The sequence below is a fragment of the Loxodonta africana genome, chromosome X, assembly GCF_030014295.1.
Source record: "Loxodonta africana isolate mLoxAfr1 chromosome X, mLoxAfr1.hap2, whole genome shotgun sequence".
Lineage (NCBI taxonomy): Eukaryota > Metazoa > Chordata > Mammalia > Proboscidea > Elephantidae > Loxodonta > Loxodonta africana.
In genome coordinates this window covers 35,044,976-35,063,613 of record NC_087369.1, presented here as the reverse complement: position 1 = coordinate 35,063,613, position 18,638 = coordinate 35,044,976, and the positions used below count along the sequence as shown (strand labels likewise).

Genomic DNA, 18,638 nt, shown 5'->3' with positions numbered 1-18,638 from the left:
AAGTAATGGGTTTCGGAGGGGTCCTGGTTTTAGAGGTGGAAGCCTGGGGAGAGGATATGGTCCTCCTAGGAAGAGAGTATACATAGAAAGAAGACCAAGAACCTCCTGACATGTTTGATTGAAACTAGGTATGCCTGATATCGTCATCAGCAGCCTGGCTAGAAATGGCTTCGTGGGGTGTGTTACTCATGTAGATGGATGGCTTCTTTTGATGACTAAACATCCATTTTCTTTTTCTTTTTTTACTCTTTCAATAATTAAAAGTTGACCTTTTCCTTTATCTCCAAATTCTGGGTTACCTTATGGTACCACTTTATCTGTGACCTACAGGTTGTAAATAAATCTCTGTGATCCTTTTCCTGGAATTTGCTAGTGACTAAAAGTGATTATTTCAAAGGTAAAATTATCGGTATTTTTTAGCATTATCAGTGAGCATAATTCCAAACACTCTTGTAAGGTTTGTTACCATAGTGGAACTAAATAATATACCACACACTAGTATGTGAGCTCCTCAAGGGTAAGGGACAGTGTCTTACACATCTTTTTCTCTGCAGTACTGGATGAGTAAATATGTGTTGAATGAATGAATGGATGAATACCCTTTGGACTTTCCATGCTTCCTGATGGATTTGTTGGTTGATTTTCAACTGTCTTTCCTATTTTTTCTCATTTCATATCTTATTGTTCTTTTTCCAGATCCCTTAATATACCTGTTCAGGTTGTGATACCATTTTCCATTAGACTGAAAACATCTAAGTTATTTAGGTTAACCCAGACTTGGGCTTATTTTTAGATTTTTTTTTAAGTGGTCATCTGAAAATTTTGAGAAGTGTCTGCATAGATAAGTCTGCAGGCATGTACATACCATTTTTCTTTAATATGCGTAGACTAAAGCTTGATTCCTCTGGAGTAGGAGAAAGTATTAGAAGCTTATTGTCTTCACTGGGGAAATAACTTTTTGTGCTGTGAGAAATAGTATTTTGACTCTGGGAATTATTTTTTATAACAGTTTTATTGAGATATAATTCATATAGTCTATAATTCACCCATTTCCAGTGTACAATTCAAAGGTTTTTAGTATATTCACAGAGTTGTACAATCATCATCACCATCCATTTTAGAACATTTTCATCACCCCAAAAAGGAGCCCCATACTGATTAGCAGTCACTCCCTATTTCTCCCCCAACCCCCAAGCCCTAGACAACCACTAATCTACTTTCTGTCTTTATGGATTTGCCTATTCTGGATATTTCATATAAAACAGACAACATGTGACTTTTTCTGTCTGGCTTCTTTCACTTAGCATAATGTTTTTACGGTCCATCCACGTTGTAGCATGTATTAGAAATTCATTCATTTTTATGACTGAGTAATATTCCTTTGTTTGGATATAGTACATTTTGTTTATCCATTCTTCAGCTGATGGATGTTTGGATTGTTTCCACTTATTGGCTATTATGAATATGCTGCTATGAAAATTCATGTACAAATTCTGGAACACATTTTCAAGAAATAATTTGGTAGTTTCAGTCATTTTAATAGAAGAGACTGTAGGATCAGATATGGCAACACTGTACAGCAGTGCATGTCAGGAAATGAAAAATAGGCCATCGAGATGAATTTATTGGGAGAACTTAAGGCAGAGACTAGCTACACATGAGGGACACAAAATGGGACACACAAAGCTTAGAATTATGTTTCTCCTGGGGGCTGTTATGTCTTTTTTGCTGACCAAAGACAATGAAAGTTTGATATTTTGCTGTATTTGTCTGAAAATTGAGACACACTTTCCCAACAACACTATCCCTGGAGGCTAGACTTTTCCACATCTAAAATGTCTCCAATCCTCGTTTCCCTTTTCAATGGTAAAAACTAGCCACTGCGATTTTTGTCTTGAATTTTATATATCTGCCTTATTTCCAGATTCGGTGGTTAGCCTTTCTTATGAATTCTTCTCTTCTTGTGTTGAACTTTTGAAAAAGTAGAAAAAAAATCTCAATCATTAAAGATACAGAGGCTGAAACCAGTTAGTATTGTCAGGTTCTGTCTCTTGGAATTCAAGCAAGATATAGATTGATATGTCAAGGGCATATTCAGAAAACAGAGTGCATCTAGATACATTAATCGTGTAGACTGGGTCCAAACATTAGAGCAGCAATTTATGGACATAATTTTACAATTTTGTCACATGCCTGGCAGGTTTGGGCAAATCTAAGGAAGTCTCATCCTTGTGATCTTAGCTCAGTGATTTCATTTAGTCCAGGTGCTCAGCTCTGATAAACTTCATTACGTCACAAATGATGGACAGTATACATTTATTCCCAAATTCTGGGGTAACTACAATTTTGCTAGGGGCTAGAACTCAAGTATATATGAAGAGGGTAAATATTGAGTGATGCATCGATTTCTGAGCACTCTATATGTATATTTTCTGCCAGACTCATGAAGCTTTAGTAGATTGCTTTCATTTCAGATAATCTAAGTGCTTTCTTTTGACAGGAAGCTTTCAGCACACCTAAGCCTTCGAATCTGTAAAGTACAGAATACAGAGAGGGTAAAGCAAAAATAATAAATAATAGCAATAATAATAATAGTAGCCAGCAATTATTAAACACTTAGTATGGGCTGTGCATGGTTCTAATAAAGTTTTATGTAGAGAATATAGATCATACTAGCTCATTAATCCTCATAATGGGATCAGTGCTTGAAATAAGTCACTCAGCCTCAGCAAGCGGCAGAGCCAAGGCATGAATCAGGGTCTTCCTGACTCTAAAACCATGCTCTCAAATGCACTACTTCCCTCCTCAGCCGTGGGTGGGAAAAGGCACGAGAAAAGGCAATGTATCAAAAAGAATTATATTTTTCAACCTCTCTCCTGATTCGACAAAGCTTTTTTGTGTTTTGTTTTGTTTTTATTTTCAAGTTTCGACAATCTCTTTTACAAGGTAGATATTGCTGGAAGAAATGGCACAGTACTATAAAATCTTGGCAAGGTTTAAGTGATTTCTATCCAATCTTTTCTACTTCACAAATTTAGGTAGGAAAGGGGTTGGAATTAAGAGCTCTGAATGCATGAAAAGGGAACCATGTTAAGAGAAAAAGATTAGAAACATGAGCCTGGGGGAGGTCCTGCCGTTTTTTTTTTACTGTTTTGCTTAAGGCAGATGTAAAATATGCATTCTCTTACTTCCCACCCTGTGAGTTTCTCCTTAATTAACACTGTTAATGCCAAGACACATTAATGTCTTTTCCCATCTAGTGTAAGGATATTTTTGACTTCTGTTTTATAAAATTCTACAGCATAGCTTTAAATATGAAAAACAATAAATTATTAAATATAAAAAAAAATATTGTTAATTGAAAAGGCTCTGTACAATTTCCAGTTTTTAATCATGCTTGCAGAATTTGGTAAATGTATAGTTGCCATAAGAGTTCTATAGGATTTACGTTTGTCTGACTCTAGATTGCTGCTTTTAATACTGTATGAGGGTAAATCCGGATTTCTCCGAACCTATTCTTTTTAGACGCAGACCTTTGTAGTTGTCCCTGCTTTGTGTAATAGTCCCTGTGTATGCACATGCTTTGGTATAAAATTTAATGTATAATTCTGTTCAAGATGGTATTGGTCACTGGGAAGTCTTTATTTCAAAATTCTCATTATACTACTATATAATTACAGGTAGTAAGGAAGCTCCATTTTAAAGAGTAGGGCACGTACACTGAAATCACTTGACCTCTGTAACTTAATAGAAATTACTCAAAGATGGCCTTGTTGGTCTTTATCATACATGCCACTTATGATTGTTTGAGGGACACTCCTAAATCATTGCTAGAGGCACAAATTGCTTTCATGTTTTCAGAGGTAGAGATAAGGCATCAAGCCCTGTGAATTTGATCCAGGTCTTAGGTCCATTGGTTGGTTAAATTTTTTTTTTAATGTCATTTATATCTGGACAACCACATTTATACACATGATGCCATAAAGTTAATCAGATATATCTATATAATTGCAGAATGGAGGGATTTTTAAGCTCTGTGGAGACTAAGAAATTAATAATGAATGGGAGCCTTTTTTTTTTTTTAGGATGACTGGCTGTGGGAAGAAGTTTTAGTGACAGAAGCCATGTGCACTGAATTTGAATTAGTGTTCTTTAGGGAGCTACTAGAGAAATATAATTTACAAGATAATCAAGAACGTAAATAGATTCTCTGTGGAGTCACTGTCTGACATATATTCATCTGTATTGAAATGACTCCATGACTACATTCTAACAATTATAGAATCAATAGGGGTGAATTGTACATGTATAACTTTAAGAAAAATAAAGTACATATTGGTAACAATATAAATTGACAACCAAGTGTTAAAAAAAGTAAGTTGTATACTTACAGTTAAGCTTTCTTTAAAACGACTCACCTTGAAATAGTGGTTATTCTAGTGAACATTATGGGAACCAAACCAAAAAACCAAACCCATTGCCGTTGAGTCAATTTTGACTCATATCGACCCTATAGGAGAGAGTAGAACTCCCCTATAGAGTTTCTAAGGAGTGGCTGGTGGATTCGAACTGCTGACCTTTTGGTTAGCAGCTGTAGCTCTTAACCACTACGCCACCAGGGTTTCCTTTTATGGGAACTGTCTCCCCTATATGCCTTATAAATACTGTGTCCACCAAAATCTACCGTTATGGTATACTTTTAAAGATATTGGCACAAGATGTTTTTAAATATAAGGAAGTAACTGAATTAATGAGGGCTTCATGTCTCCATTTCTAACTCCTAACAAAAATATGTTCTCACATACTCTGTAACCATGGCCACACTTATTAGGAAACTCTTAGTAAAAAAAAAAAAACTTAGTAAAAGTCATCTCTAATTCAACCTCCTGAGCAACAATTCTTCTTGATAACCCTCGTGAGCATTTATAAATACCTTAAAAGAAAATTTTGACATAAATCAAAAGATTGTGTATTTTACTTGATTGCTGGCAATATACCTCTTTTGAGCCATTTCTGGCTTTTAGAAACTTTGGCATGATAGCTTGGCCTGCCTCAGAGCTTTAGGAAGAAAAAATCGTCCCTCAAAAATCAAGTTTGTTACTGAGTTTACTGGGAGGTGTATGGGTGTCACATATTTGTTTAGGAGAAAGGCACTTGTTTGGCTTATTTAATCCTGGTCTAGTGAATTTAGGTTTGAATTAATACCAAGGGGACCTTGACTAGACATCTACAAAATCAATGTGCCCTGGTGGCTTCTGATTAAGATAGCATTAGCTTCTGCTTTAAGGCATCTTCCTCTGAGCCTACCATTTATCCAGTGTTAGATAAAATGTGGAGTGAAAAATGAAAAAGGCATAGTTAGACTTTAAAACAAGATCAACCTCTCCATGGACCAGAAATGGGGAAAAAAAAATAATAAAGCAAAGCAGGGTATAGTGAGTAGGGCTGAGTCTTGGGCTTTCAGCTCCTGCTGTAATAACAGGGATTAAAATTCTCCCCACAAGGTGGGAGCCCAGAGCCAGCCTTACTATTTGAAATCGGGGATCCCCAAAACACACCTGGAGAGACACATATACACACACACACATACTTGAAAGAAAATGAAAAGGAACGATCTTGACTGCTGCAGGAGACTACAGCTTATATGCAGTCATGAATCTAAAGGATCGAGCCAGAGTATGAGGTGGGGGGTACATTTAGGAAGGGAGTATCACATCCTTGAAATCAGGAACTGGCCTCATCTACCTGCTGCCTGGTGATAAATTAGCGATAGCTCCATATCCCTCAGTGCAGGAGCTGCAAACTACCTCTAGCTCTAGACTACAGGTCCCTGAGTGCAGATGGGAGCAACCACAAAACCACTTGACAGAGATAAGTCTGTAAGGCAAGGAAAACACTCACATGCAAAACTGTAACAGACAACACACACCAACATAAAACATTCCTTTCAAACTAGGTCTCTTAATAAAATCCAAAAGACATAAAGAAGTGAGAGAGTCCACCCCCTCAAAAAAAAGTTAACAACCAAAAGTGTGGATTAAGTGTGGATGAAAGGAAAATGATAGACCAATACAATGAAGATTGGTTTTAAGTATGTTTAGAATGCTCAAAGACATAAATAAAGGAATAACATTAATTAAAATGCCAAGAAACTAAGAAACAGAAATGGGTAAAGAGCAGGTGGATCTGAAAAAGACTTCTTTGGAAATAAAAACTGTAGTCATTGAAATTCCAAACACAAAAAACAGGATAAACTCTAGACTGGACCCAGTCAGAGGAGATAAGGAAATTAGAAAATGAAGAAGAAAACTTTTCTATATACAGCACTAAGAGAAAAAGGTAAGAAATATAAGTGAGCAATTAAGAGAGATGGAGAGTTGACCACAAGGTTCTAAAATATACTTAGTAAGGGTTTCAGAAGAAGAGAATGGAGGGAATGACAGAGAAACAAGAGTGTAATAGCTGAGAATATTCCAGAATTGAAGGATGTGAGTCTTTAAGATAAAGGAAAAAGAAGTTCTACCAAGAGAAATCTCAAATATCTGGGATGGCAAGAAAGGCCGACAGAACAATTGGTATTCTTTACAGCTCAGCTTTGAGAAGCCCTGTCTGATCAAAATGAGCCTTTTCTGTTTTTTACTAGAAAACATAAAAATAGAAATTTAATGTGTTGTATATACCAAACCATGTTTTCTGACGCAAGGCACTTATAAATAACTCATAAAAGGAGAGCTCTGTGGACAACTAGACCCAAAGATCAAGGTCCCAAGGAAGACCTTGCTAGAAATCTAGTCTCCTATCAGTACCTTTCTGAAAAGCAGTTGGGAAGACAATAATTATTTGTTGCCGCATCTTGAAGTCAATGTCCAAAAACAATGTTTTCAAAGGGAACATCGTGGACAACCCAATCTGGTGGAAGGAAGAATCTTGAATATGGCTCCTAAATAAAAAGGTGTTGTCAGCTGGAACATTTCAAGAAGGTGGTTTTCTTTTAGTGAGTAACTACCCAGTGCAGTCGAGTCGATTCCACTACAAGGGAAAAACTAGGAGATATTTCCTATCAAATGAAACTTTATGAACATTGAAGGCTGCTTCAAGTTCACAGAAACATTTAGCTGTTTGCCAGTTAAGTGGTCAGAAATTGGATTTAATTAATGTGGACAACTACATAAGTTGTTCCACACCCAAAGGACCGGTGTGTAGAGACTGGTTGAGGGTAAACTTATTTTGATAAATCTCTTTTTATTACTGCTTTGTCAAAGCAGATTGCTATGAAACAAACTGTACACATAGCTATCCTTAAATTTCTCAGCAGGTCGGATTTCATTGAATACAGACAGGAGGTTCCATTCGACTCAGATAAGAGATTCCATTTCTATAGATGAAAAAGATCAGACATTGGTTTCCTGCATGACTTTACACAAATTGCCAGAAAGCTTGTAAAGTTAGGTACAAGGTAGAGCTAAGAAAACAAGACTAGATTGGATTTTATTTGTGCTTTCAATGGAGAGATCCAGCAGTGTGGAACTGAGCATTTTGGAAGACAAATCATCCCCCTGCGGAAAGTTTATTTCAGGTGTGGAACAACAGGAAATCGTTTTCCAATAGGAAATCTGGTCATGCGGTTACCTTATTTACTTTATCAAACTGGACAGTGGGAAACTCTTCTTACCTACTCACCACGTGCATCTCATGCTTTTTCTCATAGATCTCCCATATTTGTGGCTAGGAAGTTCTTTTACCTGATGAAATATGAAATATGGCCTGTGAACAACAGAAATCTGTCACTTTATTTTGGTATTTATCATAACTGGAAGAAAGGTATCAAGAGTTCTAATCAGTCATTGAGTATCAAATATTGTAAGTCTCCTAGGTTGGAATTGTATTCCCAGAAAATCCTAAAGCATTTGGGACCTTTGCGTGTGTTAGTACAGTCTGTACTGTTTATATTTCTTTTGACACCAATCAAATATGACCAAATGGAAGTGAATAAACAAAAAAAAAACCATAGAAATATTTAAATGAAAGAAACTTAATGGAAATAGACATTTTTAGGAAGAAAAAGGTATACTACATATAAGAAACAGTAACAATCAAGATCTTGTATGAATCTAACTATATAGGCCCAGAATCTATAAAGCAAAGTATGACAGAATTAAAAGGAGAAGCTACAAAATCCATACTTATATTTTAACACTCCTCTAACAGAAGTTTTTAGCTGCAAAGAATAAAAAATTTAGTAAGGATATGGACAATTTGAACAACAAATTAACTAGTACAATCTAAATATATATTCAGAGCCTCCACCTTTCAAATGGAAAAATATTCAAATGGAAACAATTTTGTTTCAAGTACTCAGTGAACATTTATAGAAAGTGACTATGAACTATGTTGCAAAAAGAAGTATTGATAGATTTTAAAGGATCAGTATCATATAGGTGTTCTCTGATTAAAATGAAATTAAATTAGAAATATGCATTAAAAAGATAAGTGAAGAAAATATTTAGAAATATAAAAAGTGCACTCCTAAAAGACTTAAAAGCTAAATAAAAAAATCACAAGAGAAATTACAAAATGTAAGCAACTGAATTAAATCAAGTGCTACATATCAATTTTGGGGGGATACAGTTAGAGTAGTACCTAGAAGGAAATTCATAACCCTAAGTACATTTATTCAAAACAGTAAAAATTGAAAATAAATTATTTAGATATTCAATCTGAAAAGGTAGGAGAAAAAATACAGTTAGTTACAAAATATTATTAACGGACATAAAACAAGGCTGGAATAAATGAAGAACTGCACCACATTCCTGGGCGAGAAGATTCAATAGCATGAAGTCAACTCTTATAGATGCAATGTAATTCAAACCCAAAATTGCAACAAGGATTTTCATGACATATGCAAATTTGACACTAAAACTGTAAGGAAGAGCAAAGGGCTCAGAAAAGCCAAGACAGTTTTGAAGAAGAACAAAGTGGGGGTGGGAGGACCTGACAGACATCATTTTATTTAAAGCTGTATGTAGTGTGAGATCGGCACAGGGATATACAAATAGACCAACAGAATAGAATAGGGAGATCAGAAGCACACCCTGTGATACATTGCAGGGGTACCATTACAAATCAGTGGGGAAATATTTGATGGCTATGAGAGAGGGGAGAGGCAGGGAGGGGAAATCACTAACTAAATAGTAGACAAGTGTTAACTTTGGTGAAGGGAAAGACAACACACAATATAAGTGAAGTTAGCACAACTTGACCAAGGCAAAGTCATAGAAGCTTCCTAGACACATCCAAACACCTTGAGGGACCGACTTACTGGGGCCAAGGGCTGGGGACCATGGTCTCATGGGACATCTAGGTCAGTTGGCATAACATAGTTCAGAAAGAAAATGTTCTACATCTTACTTTGGTGAGTAGCGTCTGGAGTCTTAAAAGCTTGTGAGCGGCCATCTAAGATACATCTATTGGTCCCATCCCATCCAGAACAGAGGACAATGAAGAAAACCAAAGACACAAGGAAAATACCAGTCCAAAGGTCTAATGGACCACATGAATCACAGCCTCCACCAGCCTGAGCCCAGAAGAACTGGATGGTGCCTGGCTACCACCACCAACCGCTCTGACAGAGATCACAGTAGAGGGTCCAGAACAGCACAGGAGAAAAACGCAGAACAAAATTCAAATTCACACACACAAAAAGACCAAACTTACTGGTCTGACAGAGACTGCAGGAACCCGTGAAACTATGGCCCCCGGACACCTTGCTAACTCAGAACTGAAGGCACTCCCAAAGTTCACCTTTCAGCCATAGACAGGCCTATAAAACAATAACACATGTGAGGAACATGCTTCTTAGTTCAATCAAGTATATGAGACCAAATGGGCAACACCTGCCCTAAAGCAAAGACAGGAAAGCAGGAAGGGACAGGAAAACTGGATGAATAGACATGGGGAACCCAAGGTGGAAAGGGAAAGAGGGAGCGTGCCGCTAGAATGCAGGAATTGCAACCAATGTCACAAAACAATTTATAAATTTTTTAGTGAGAAACTAATTTGTACTGTAAACTTTCACCTAAAGCACAATTAAAAACAAATCAGTGAGGAAAAAAAGGAGTAGCCAACGAATGGTGCTAGGTTAACAGGTTATCTATGGTGGCGGCGGGCGGGGGTGGGGGGAGTGAAATCAGATGCTATCTTCACACACCAAGTACAGAAATAGATTCTGGGTGGATTAAAGTCCTAAATGTGAAAAACAAAATTTTAACCTTTAAAATGTAGATGTAAGGAAGATTTTCCTAAATAAGACATAAAATATAGAAGATACGGAAGGTTGTATCGAAATTTCAAATGTTTGTACAACAGGAAACCATGAACAAAGTTAAAAATGATCTACACTAAAACAAGTGGAGATAATATTTGCGGTGCACATAACTAGCAAAGGACAAGTATCCAGAATATATCCAGAACTTTACTAAGTAAATAGACAATCCAGTAGGAAAATGGGCAAAAGAAACAAACAAGCAAAAAAAAAGCCAATTAACTTGTAAGAAGTTTAACATCACCCATAATCAGGGAAATGCAAAGTAAAATACACCCTTCATAACTGGCCAAATTTAAATGTCTGGTAACACCAAGTATTTAATGAAGATGTGGTCAGATGGAAATTCTCACACACTACTTGCAAAACCACTTAGGAGAGCAATTTGGTGATAAGTAGCAATGGTGAAGATGTTGCTGGAACCCAACTATTCTAACATTTAGATATATTCTGTAGAGAATATCTTAATAAGGTATCCAAGGAGACAGGTATAAGGAAGTTCATCACATCATTGTAACAGTGAAAAGTTGGAAAAACCAAATGTCTAGTAATAGGAGAATGTTGTTGGCATATTCAAGCATGAAAATACTTCACAGAAGTTAAAATCATGAACTGTTATGTATCGACATGGATAAATTTCCAGAACGATGTTCAAGGGAAAAGCATCTCTTAGAACGGTATGTACACTCTGTAAGCATAAAGTTCTTAAATGTAAAGTTTAAGAACATGCAAAATAATGCTATTAGATTGGGTCTCATGAAACGGCCATTTTTGGAGGTAAAAACCAGTCAAATGTCAGCATCTTTATTAAGTTCAATCTAATATTTGTAGATATAGCCATGGTAATGCTGGACATGGAATTCAATATGGCATTATCGTCTTGGGGACAAAGTGAGGAGGGAACTGAATGATATTAAGGAGGTAACATGCGGGATCTTCAACTTTAGCTGTTGTATCTTATTTCTTCAAGAAATTTTGATGCAGTGTGGTAGGTACATGGGTATACTTTTACCATATTCTTGTACATTTCTCTTGAAAATATTTGATGACATTTTTAAGCAAACCCAAGTGTTGATAGAGGTATGCAGATTTTAATTCCGTGACATTATGGAGCACTATTTACCAAATGATTAAATTCTTTGCTGCACACTTACCTGAACATAACACTCATGAGGCTTTTAGTATAACAGAAAAAATCAAAAAGCATCTCTTCTCACACACCGGGCAAACGCTTCAAATTTTATTTTGTTCTTTTAGCATTGGTAAGATTGTTATCATAAAAATCATCCATTAAGTGCCTCTCTTTTGCTTGCTGTTGGTGGTTGGTGGTGGTCAGATGCATCTATCCACCATGTTCTATGAAATCCAATAATGATATTCAAGTTTCCCTTCTTTTCTTTTTTTCTTCTTTGATGCCAACACCAACAGGAATCTGCAAGCAGAATATGACCGTCTGAAGCAGCAGCATGAACATAAAGGCCTGTCCCCACTGCCGTCTCCTCCTGAAATGATGCCCACCTCTCCCCAGAGCCCCCGAGATGCTGAGCTCATTGCTGAGGCCAAGCTTCTGCGTCAACACAAAGGCCGCCTGGAAGCCAGGATGCAAATCCTGGAGGACCACAATAAACAGCTGGAGTCACAGCTGCATAGGCTAAGGCAGCTGCTGGAACAAGTGAGGCCCCCGTCTCTCTAACATGAGACATTTACAAGAACTCATTTCCCTCTCTTAAACAAAACTAAAACATAGAAGAACTCTAAAAAGTCCTTTGTATAAGTGCAACTAGCATCAGCTTGTTGAGTATTTGATGTATGCCGAGCAAAGTGCTCAGTATTAAGAGAGAGAAAAAGAGGAGGAAAGTAATGTGTTTCTTTATATTTGTTCAAGACTGTTGTCCTACAAACGTGTTTTTTGCTCGACCAACTTGAAATACATCTTGGAAAAAAATGCCCGGAAGTGTCCACTAGTTCTCTAAAAGTGAAAATTTTACCTCTTGAAATAGAACTTTCTTTTTTGTAATGAGTTTTATTGTCTAATAAAATTTCGATTTTTTCTCTTCTTCCAATCCATAAAATATGATTTTTTTAAGCCTCCATTGAAAACCTAGCAAGATACTGCTCTACCTGGACATGGTCCCTGCTTTCTGGGAATTTATAATTTTGAGATATTGTCTCCTCATCTTGTTAATACTTCACAAAAATATGACTCCTCCATTATCTTTGTGTTCACTATTCTCACATTACCTTCTAAATCTTTCTGTTATTTAGTCTAGTGATATCTTGTTCCACAGTAGTCCTAATATTTTTTCAAAGTTGTGGTGGGGACAGGGGCACAATTCAGATACACATCCATGTATCTTATCAACAGTGAAATTTCTCAAATTCACCAATCTTTGGGCGGTTTCCAATTAGGAAAGATCAAAATTTCATAGACTCATGAGTGTTTATCAGAGCCTTATTTGTATATATTTGTTTGAGTGTTTATTATGAAAAATAATCCTGTTTTCTTTTGGATGTCTTAGCCCCAAGCAGAGGCCAAGGTGAATGGTACAACAGTGTCCTCTCCTTCTACCTCTCTACAGAGGTCAGACAGCAGTCAGCCTATGCTGCTCCGGGTGGTTGGCAGTCAAACTTCAGAATCAATGGGTAAGTTCCTTAGCTACTTCTGGATTTTGATATCTCTTAAGGTCTGGAAATGGTGAAATGTTTGCTCATCAATCCACATCATCAGCTAAATTATCTAATACCACTTGTAGACAACACAATGTCATAAGTGCTTTAGGAGATACAAAGATAAGTGACTGTCCTACCTCTCAAAGAGCTGGTTATTTGAATAAGCCAGAGTAGTGGTAAAGTTTTATTCATTTTAAAGACCAGAGAAGACTTTATGGTAAGTTGTTATTTATGAAGGATAGAGTAGGGATCAAGCATACCTTAAAGAAGGACTAGCATTGTGCAAAAGTATAGCAATGAGGAGCTCAGGCCAAGGGCGGGATACAGCCTAACCCGTTGCTGTTGAGTCGATTCCCAGTCATAGCGACCTATAGAATAGAGGAGAACTGCCCCATAGAGTTTCCAAGGAGCACTTGGTGGATTCAAACTGCCGGCCTTTTGGTTAGCAGCCGTAGCACTTAACCGCTATGCCACCAGGGTTTCCATAGAGTCCAGTTTATTAGAAAGACAAGGTCAAAGCAGGAGGTGAAGGGAAATAAGTTTGCAGAGGAAGGTCTGGGGTCTGGGTTACATTATCATGACATGAATGTTGGATAGAGGTGTTTGACTCCTTTTGACAGGTGTCAAGGAGCCATTGAAAATCATATACCAGTTGAGAAATAGCTAAAAAGACCTTTCTAAAAAGATGTATTCTGGCATCCATGCCTGTCTCAAGGTAGAGCTTTTATAGATGGAAAAACCCGTTAGGAGACTATTGCAAAGATTAAGGTACGTGAGTTCTGAGAACCTGGGCTTTAGGGTTGTGAGTCATGAAATGGGAGGAGATGGATATGAGACTATTATCTCAATATAGAGTACCCAGGACCTGGATAAGGACTGACTGTATGATGTGAGCAGAGGAAATGAGGGAACACAACTTAGTTGGAAGAAGATAGTGATACGTTTGATGGTGGATGTATTGTGTTTGAAAAACTGGTAAATCTTTTAAATCATGTTTAGCAGAAAGATAAAATACAGGTCTATAACTGGTGGAAGAAAACAGGCTGGAGAGGTTTGCGAGTAAGCGCCGTAGAACTGATAGCTAAAGATGAGAAATAATATAATGAGGGTGCTTAGATACAAAACCTTAGAGAAGACCTCCATATGGGTGATGGTGTAGTGAAGGAATGGGGAGTAGGAACAGGTGGTCAAAAGGTCAAATGCTGAAGACAGCTCAATGAAATGGAAATAAATTACAGCTCATTGGATCACTATAAATTCTACCATTGGCCACTCCTGGGAAAGCAGTTTCAGCCAAGAGAAGGGAAGTTGGAGAGTTGCCATCTTTTCAGGAAAAGAAAAGACCAGGTAATCTTAAAAATGAGTGAGGCTTGAAGAAAGTGAAGACACTTTTAGAACATTACCAAGTAATAATGAGGGCCTACTTAAAAGTTAGATGAATTTGTGTGAGGAAACTGTCAATGTGGTTTGGTGTAATTTTTCAGCAGTGTTCTCTGACTAGGACTCAGTTCTAAGAAAGCTGGAATTGATGAGGCATGCATGATAAAAGAAGATCAAAATGAGTAAGGCATTATACAGTGTTAATGAGTACATTGTTAATATAGCCATGAAAGGGCCATGCCCACCATCTGCTCATTGGTCTTTCCTGATGTTCTAGGCTAGACAATAAGAGGTTTTACACAGGTACCTTGCCCATCCTCCTCATTTCTCCTTCTCTCTTAAGGCCTAGCACGAGTCAACCCCATGCTCCACGCTTCCTTTTCCCTGGGTCCTAAAGTGGTTATACTTGGCCTTCTTGATCTTATCTCATAGAAAGGAAAAAACAGAAAGGAAGAGACCTGTGACTACTTGATTCCTCACACTTAAAGCTCTATTGTGGTACCATGGTGTGTTGAGGAATTCATTTCATGCTTGAGCTCTTCCATGAACGTAGAAGTAAGAGAAGCAAACTGCCTAACCAGAACTGATGAAACAAAAGGGAAGGTTCAAGGGTGTGAGTGAGTTGTATAGTGGGAGATTAGGAGGCTATGGTCAGGATAATTCAAAAATTGGGCATCATGGAAATAAAACATTTTCAAGTGATGCCTATAACTTAGGTATAGCCTACTGGTGAGCTGTTGACGATTGTACATGGAGATTATTGAGGGTGAGGTGCACAGTTCTTGGGGTTGATAAGGCCAACGTTGTTGGGCTTATCAGAAGGATGGTGAGGTCCTTATGGTGGAAATGACGACAGACAAGTATGAGAATGAACAAAGATGCTGAGGAAGGGGGATGAGAGCTCTGACATGGTTAGCATTTCTGAAGATGGAGAAAGAGTGACTGAAGCAAATGTGATGAATTTGAAGAACCTGGAGCAGTGGGCAAAAGTCACAACCTCCTCCAGAGAAGTCAAACCTTGTAGAAAAGCCAAGTATCAGTTTTTTTGAGAAGGAAGAAGAAATGCCTGAAGTTGTTTTCCTGGTTTGATCATGCCTCATTGATTTAGGGCAATTTCCACATCAGATTCTCTTTCTCCACATGAGATCTGAATATAGCCAATGGGCTATTGGGACTGTCAATGATAGTGCAGCATGTGAAAAAATATTATATGCCTTTGAGAAGTCTATAAATTCCAAAAATAACTGAGTTTTAGTGCCTCTGTTGTTATTTCCTCAGAATTTTCTTTTCTTTTCTTTTTGAAGTAAGTAAAGCATGTGAAACTAAGTTGCATATTTTAGCAGGGAGATTCAGAGCCCTGGGTGCTTAGAAGCATTAATTATTTAGGCCTGTCAACACTGGTGAAGAGGCAGCACGCCTATTAAAGCAACCAAATTAAAGTACACATCAGGCTGTGGTCCTGATGATTTGTGGAGCCGAGAAAATCGTGGCAGAATCGAATACAAGGACAGAGGGGCTCCATTCCAATGGCTGAGTTAAAGCTAAGAGATAACTCGCCAATGTAAAATAGATAGGCTGTTTTTTAGGTTTTGTTCTCTGAAAGAAAAGACTGAATTCAGGGGTGATTTTTTTTTTTCCAACTGCATAAACCTACTTCATTTAAGAAAAAAGTCACCATCCTCTTGAAAGATGCACACAGGTTTTAAATAAATGCAACGCGTATGCTTGTGCTTTGAAGGTTTGAGGCATGCTGAGGCTGAGATTTGCTGACCTGTATTGAGATTTGTTTCTTTCAATATACAACCTCAGTGATTTTTTTTAAAGTGAAATATGAGTTAAGTTATACTTGGTGATCAGGCTAAATTGTCACAGTGTTTCCTCCATCTGTGATCTACTTATCACTGCTAAGTCTCTGCGTACCATATCTGTGCTCTATACATTTTTTTTACGAAGACAGGGTCCCCATGAAGCATACATTCTATTGGAAATTGCAGGAGACAGACAATAAACAAGCAAATTTCTTAATGAAATTTATCTTTTTTTGGCTGTCATGAGCTATGAACACAGGAGTCTACAGTTTTGTAACAATGCCATATCTTTAATGACTCCTCTTCTACCCAAAACAAAAAATAACCAAACCCATTGCTCTCAAGCTGATTCCAGCTCCTAGCGACCCTGTAGAACAGAGTAGAAATGCCCCCATAGGGTTTCCAAGGCTGTAATCTTTATGGAAGCAGACTGCCACATCTTTCTCCTGCGAAGTGGCTGATGGGTTCCAACTGCCAACCTTTTGGCTCACCGCTGAGAGCTTTAACCACTGTGCCACCAGGGTTCTGCCTTCTACCCAGTCATTCTTTTTTTGTGTATGCTTTAGGTGAAAGTTTACAGCTCAAGTTAATTTCTCATACAAAAATTTATACACATATTGTTTTGTGACATTAGTTCTAATCCCCACAATGTGACCACACTCCCCCTTTCCGTCCTGGGTTCCCTGTGTCCATTCAACCAGTTCCTATCCTTTTTTGCCTTTTCATCATGCCTCTAGACAGGAGCCGCCCATTTGGTCTCGTGTATTACCTGATTGAACTAAGAAGCACACTTCTCATGTGTATTACTTTTTGTTTTATAGTCCTGTCTAATCTTTGTCTGAAGAGTGGGCTTCGGGAATGGTTTTAGTTCTGGGTTAACAGAGCATCCGGGGGCCATAGTTTCAGGGGTTCTTCCAGTCTCTGTCAGACCAATAACTCACGTCTTTTTATGTGAATTTGAGTTCTGCTCTGCAATTTTCTCCCACTCCGTTGGGGACTCTCTGTTGCGTTCCCTAAACATTCTTTTTGAAAAGCAGTTTATTGTTTCTTGCATTTACTTACCTTGTTTGTTCAAAATGTTAAAATGTTCCTCACCTTTTTATGTAGAATAATTTCAAAGGTATAGGAACCAGCCCTGGAGAAGGACACCATGTTTGATAAGGTAGAAAAAGAGGGTCAGCGAAAAAGAGGGAGACCCTCAACTAGATGGATTGACAATAGTGGCTGCAACAGTGGGCTCAAAGATAGCAATGACTGTAAGCATGATGCAGGACTGGGCAGTGTTTCATACTGTTGTACATAGAGTCGCTATGGGTCAGAACCGGCTCAAATAACACCGAACAACAACAACATAAGAACATTGTAATTAATTCACTAATTAACATTTTTGCCATATTTGCTTTATATCTGTTTATTTATGTACCTTTATGTATTTTTAAATATATGGCATATGTTTATTTATATTAACATCTACTTATATCTATATATTAATATATCTTTATACATACTGTATATGTTTATATACATATTTATCATATTTATGTGTGTGTCTAGTTGATTTGTTTGTTTTGTTTTTGCTCCACTGACCCACTTAATAGTTATGTTTCTGATATAATGACACTTCAAGGTCAAAGATATTCTCCTACATAACCACGATGGGATTATCACACACAGGAAATTAATATAGATACAATAACATCATCTGTGTGGTAATCCTGTGAAAAATACTTAATCTGAATCCAATCATAAGTAAATAAGCAGACAAATCCAAATTAAGGAACATCCTACGAAGCTACTGGCCTGACCTCTTCTAAAATGTCAGCGTCATGAAATATATAAAAAGGCTAGAAATGGTTCTAGAATAGAGAAGACTGAAGAAACATGACAACTAAATGCAAAGCATGACCCGTCATTGGATCCTGAATGAAAAGTTAAAAGCTAAAAAAGAACATTATTGGCAGAATTGGGGAAATTCCACTTTGTTCCTTTACCTACCTTTTTTACCACGCCCTACCGCCAGCAATCCAGTCACCAAGGTCAGTCTGTTCTGTTCCGTTCATTCTGTGTAAGCTGCCTAATATGTTTATAAAAAGAGCAAAACCCTTGAATTCAGCTGCTTCTGCCCAAGCGTAAGCCCTCATCATGTGCTACCTGAGCAAACAATACAAATATTCTCCTAATGGATTTCTCTGCCTTTTGTCTCTTTTCCAAGACATCTTCCAGATGCTTCTAGTTACTCTTCTGACATTCAGATTGTATCATCTTATTCCCCTCCTTAAGCATTTTTAATGGCTCCTGTTTGTGAACAGAATAAAGTCCAGACTCTCTAGTATGGTATTCAAAGCCCACCTCCCTCTCCAGCCCATTGTTTTCATTTATTGCCTTCAAACATTATCCTTCTGCCTTTATTCACAGACCCCGGGGTCACCCACACATTTCTTGCTATCTCATTGCTCTAT

General features: G+C 37.5%; 1 protein-coding gene across 5 annotated transcripts in view; it reads left to right on the top strand.

Annotated features, from left to right (window-relative positions):
* DMD (dystrophin) overlaps positions 1 to 18,638 on the top strand; it is a 1,889,362-nt gene that overhangs the window by 1,850,284 nt on the left and 20,440 nt on the right. For all 5 annotated transcript variants that reach the window (XM_010599731.3, XM_003420180.4, XM_023539127.2 and 2 more), the window contains 2 exons: positions 11,750 to 11,993; positions 12,841 to 12,964. In XM_010599731.3, coding sequence (XP_010598033.2) covers positions 11,750 to 11,993; positions 12,841 to 12,964 — 368 coding nt within the window. The remainder of the gene's footprint in view (positions 1 to 11,749; positions 11,994 to 12,840; positions 12,965 to 18,638) is intronic.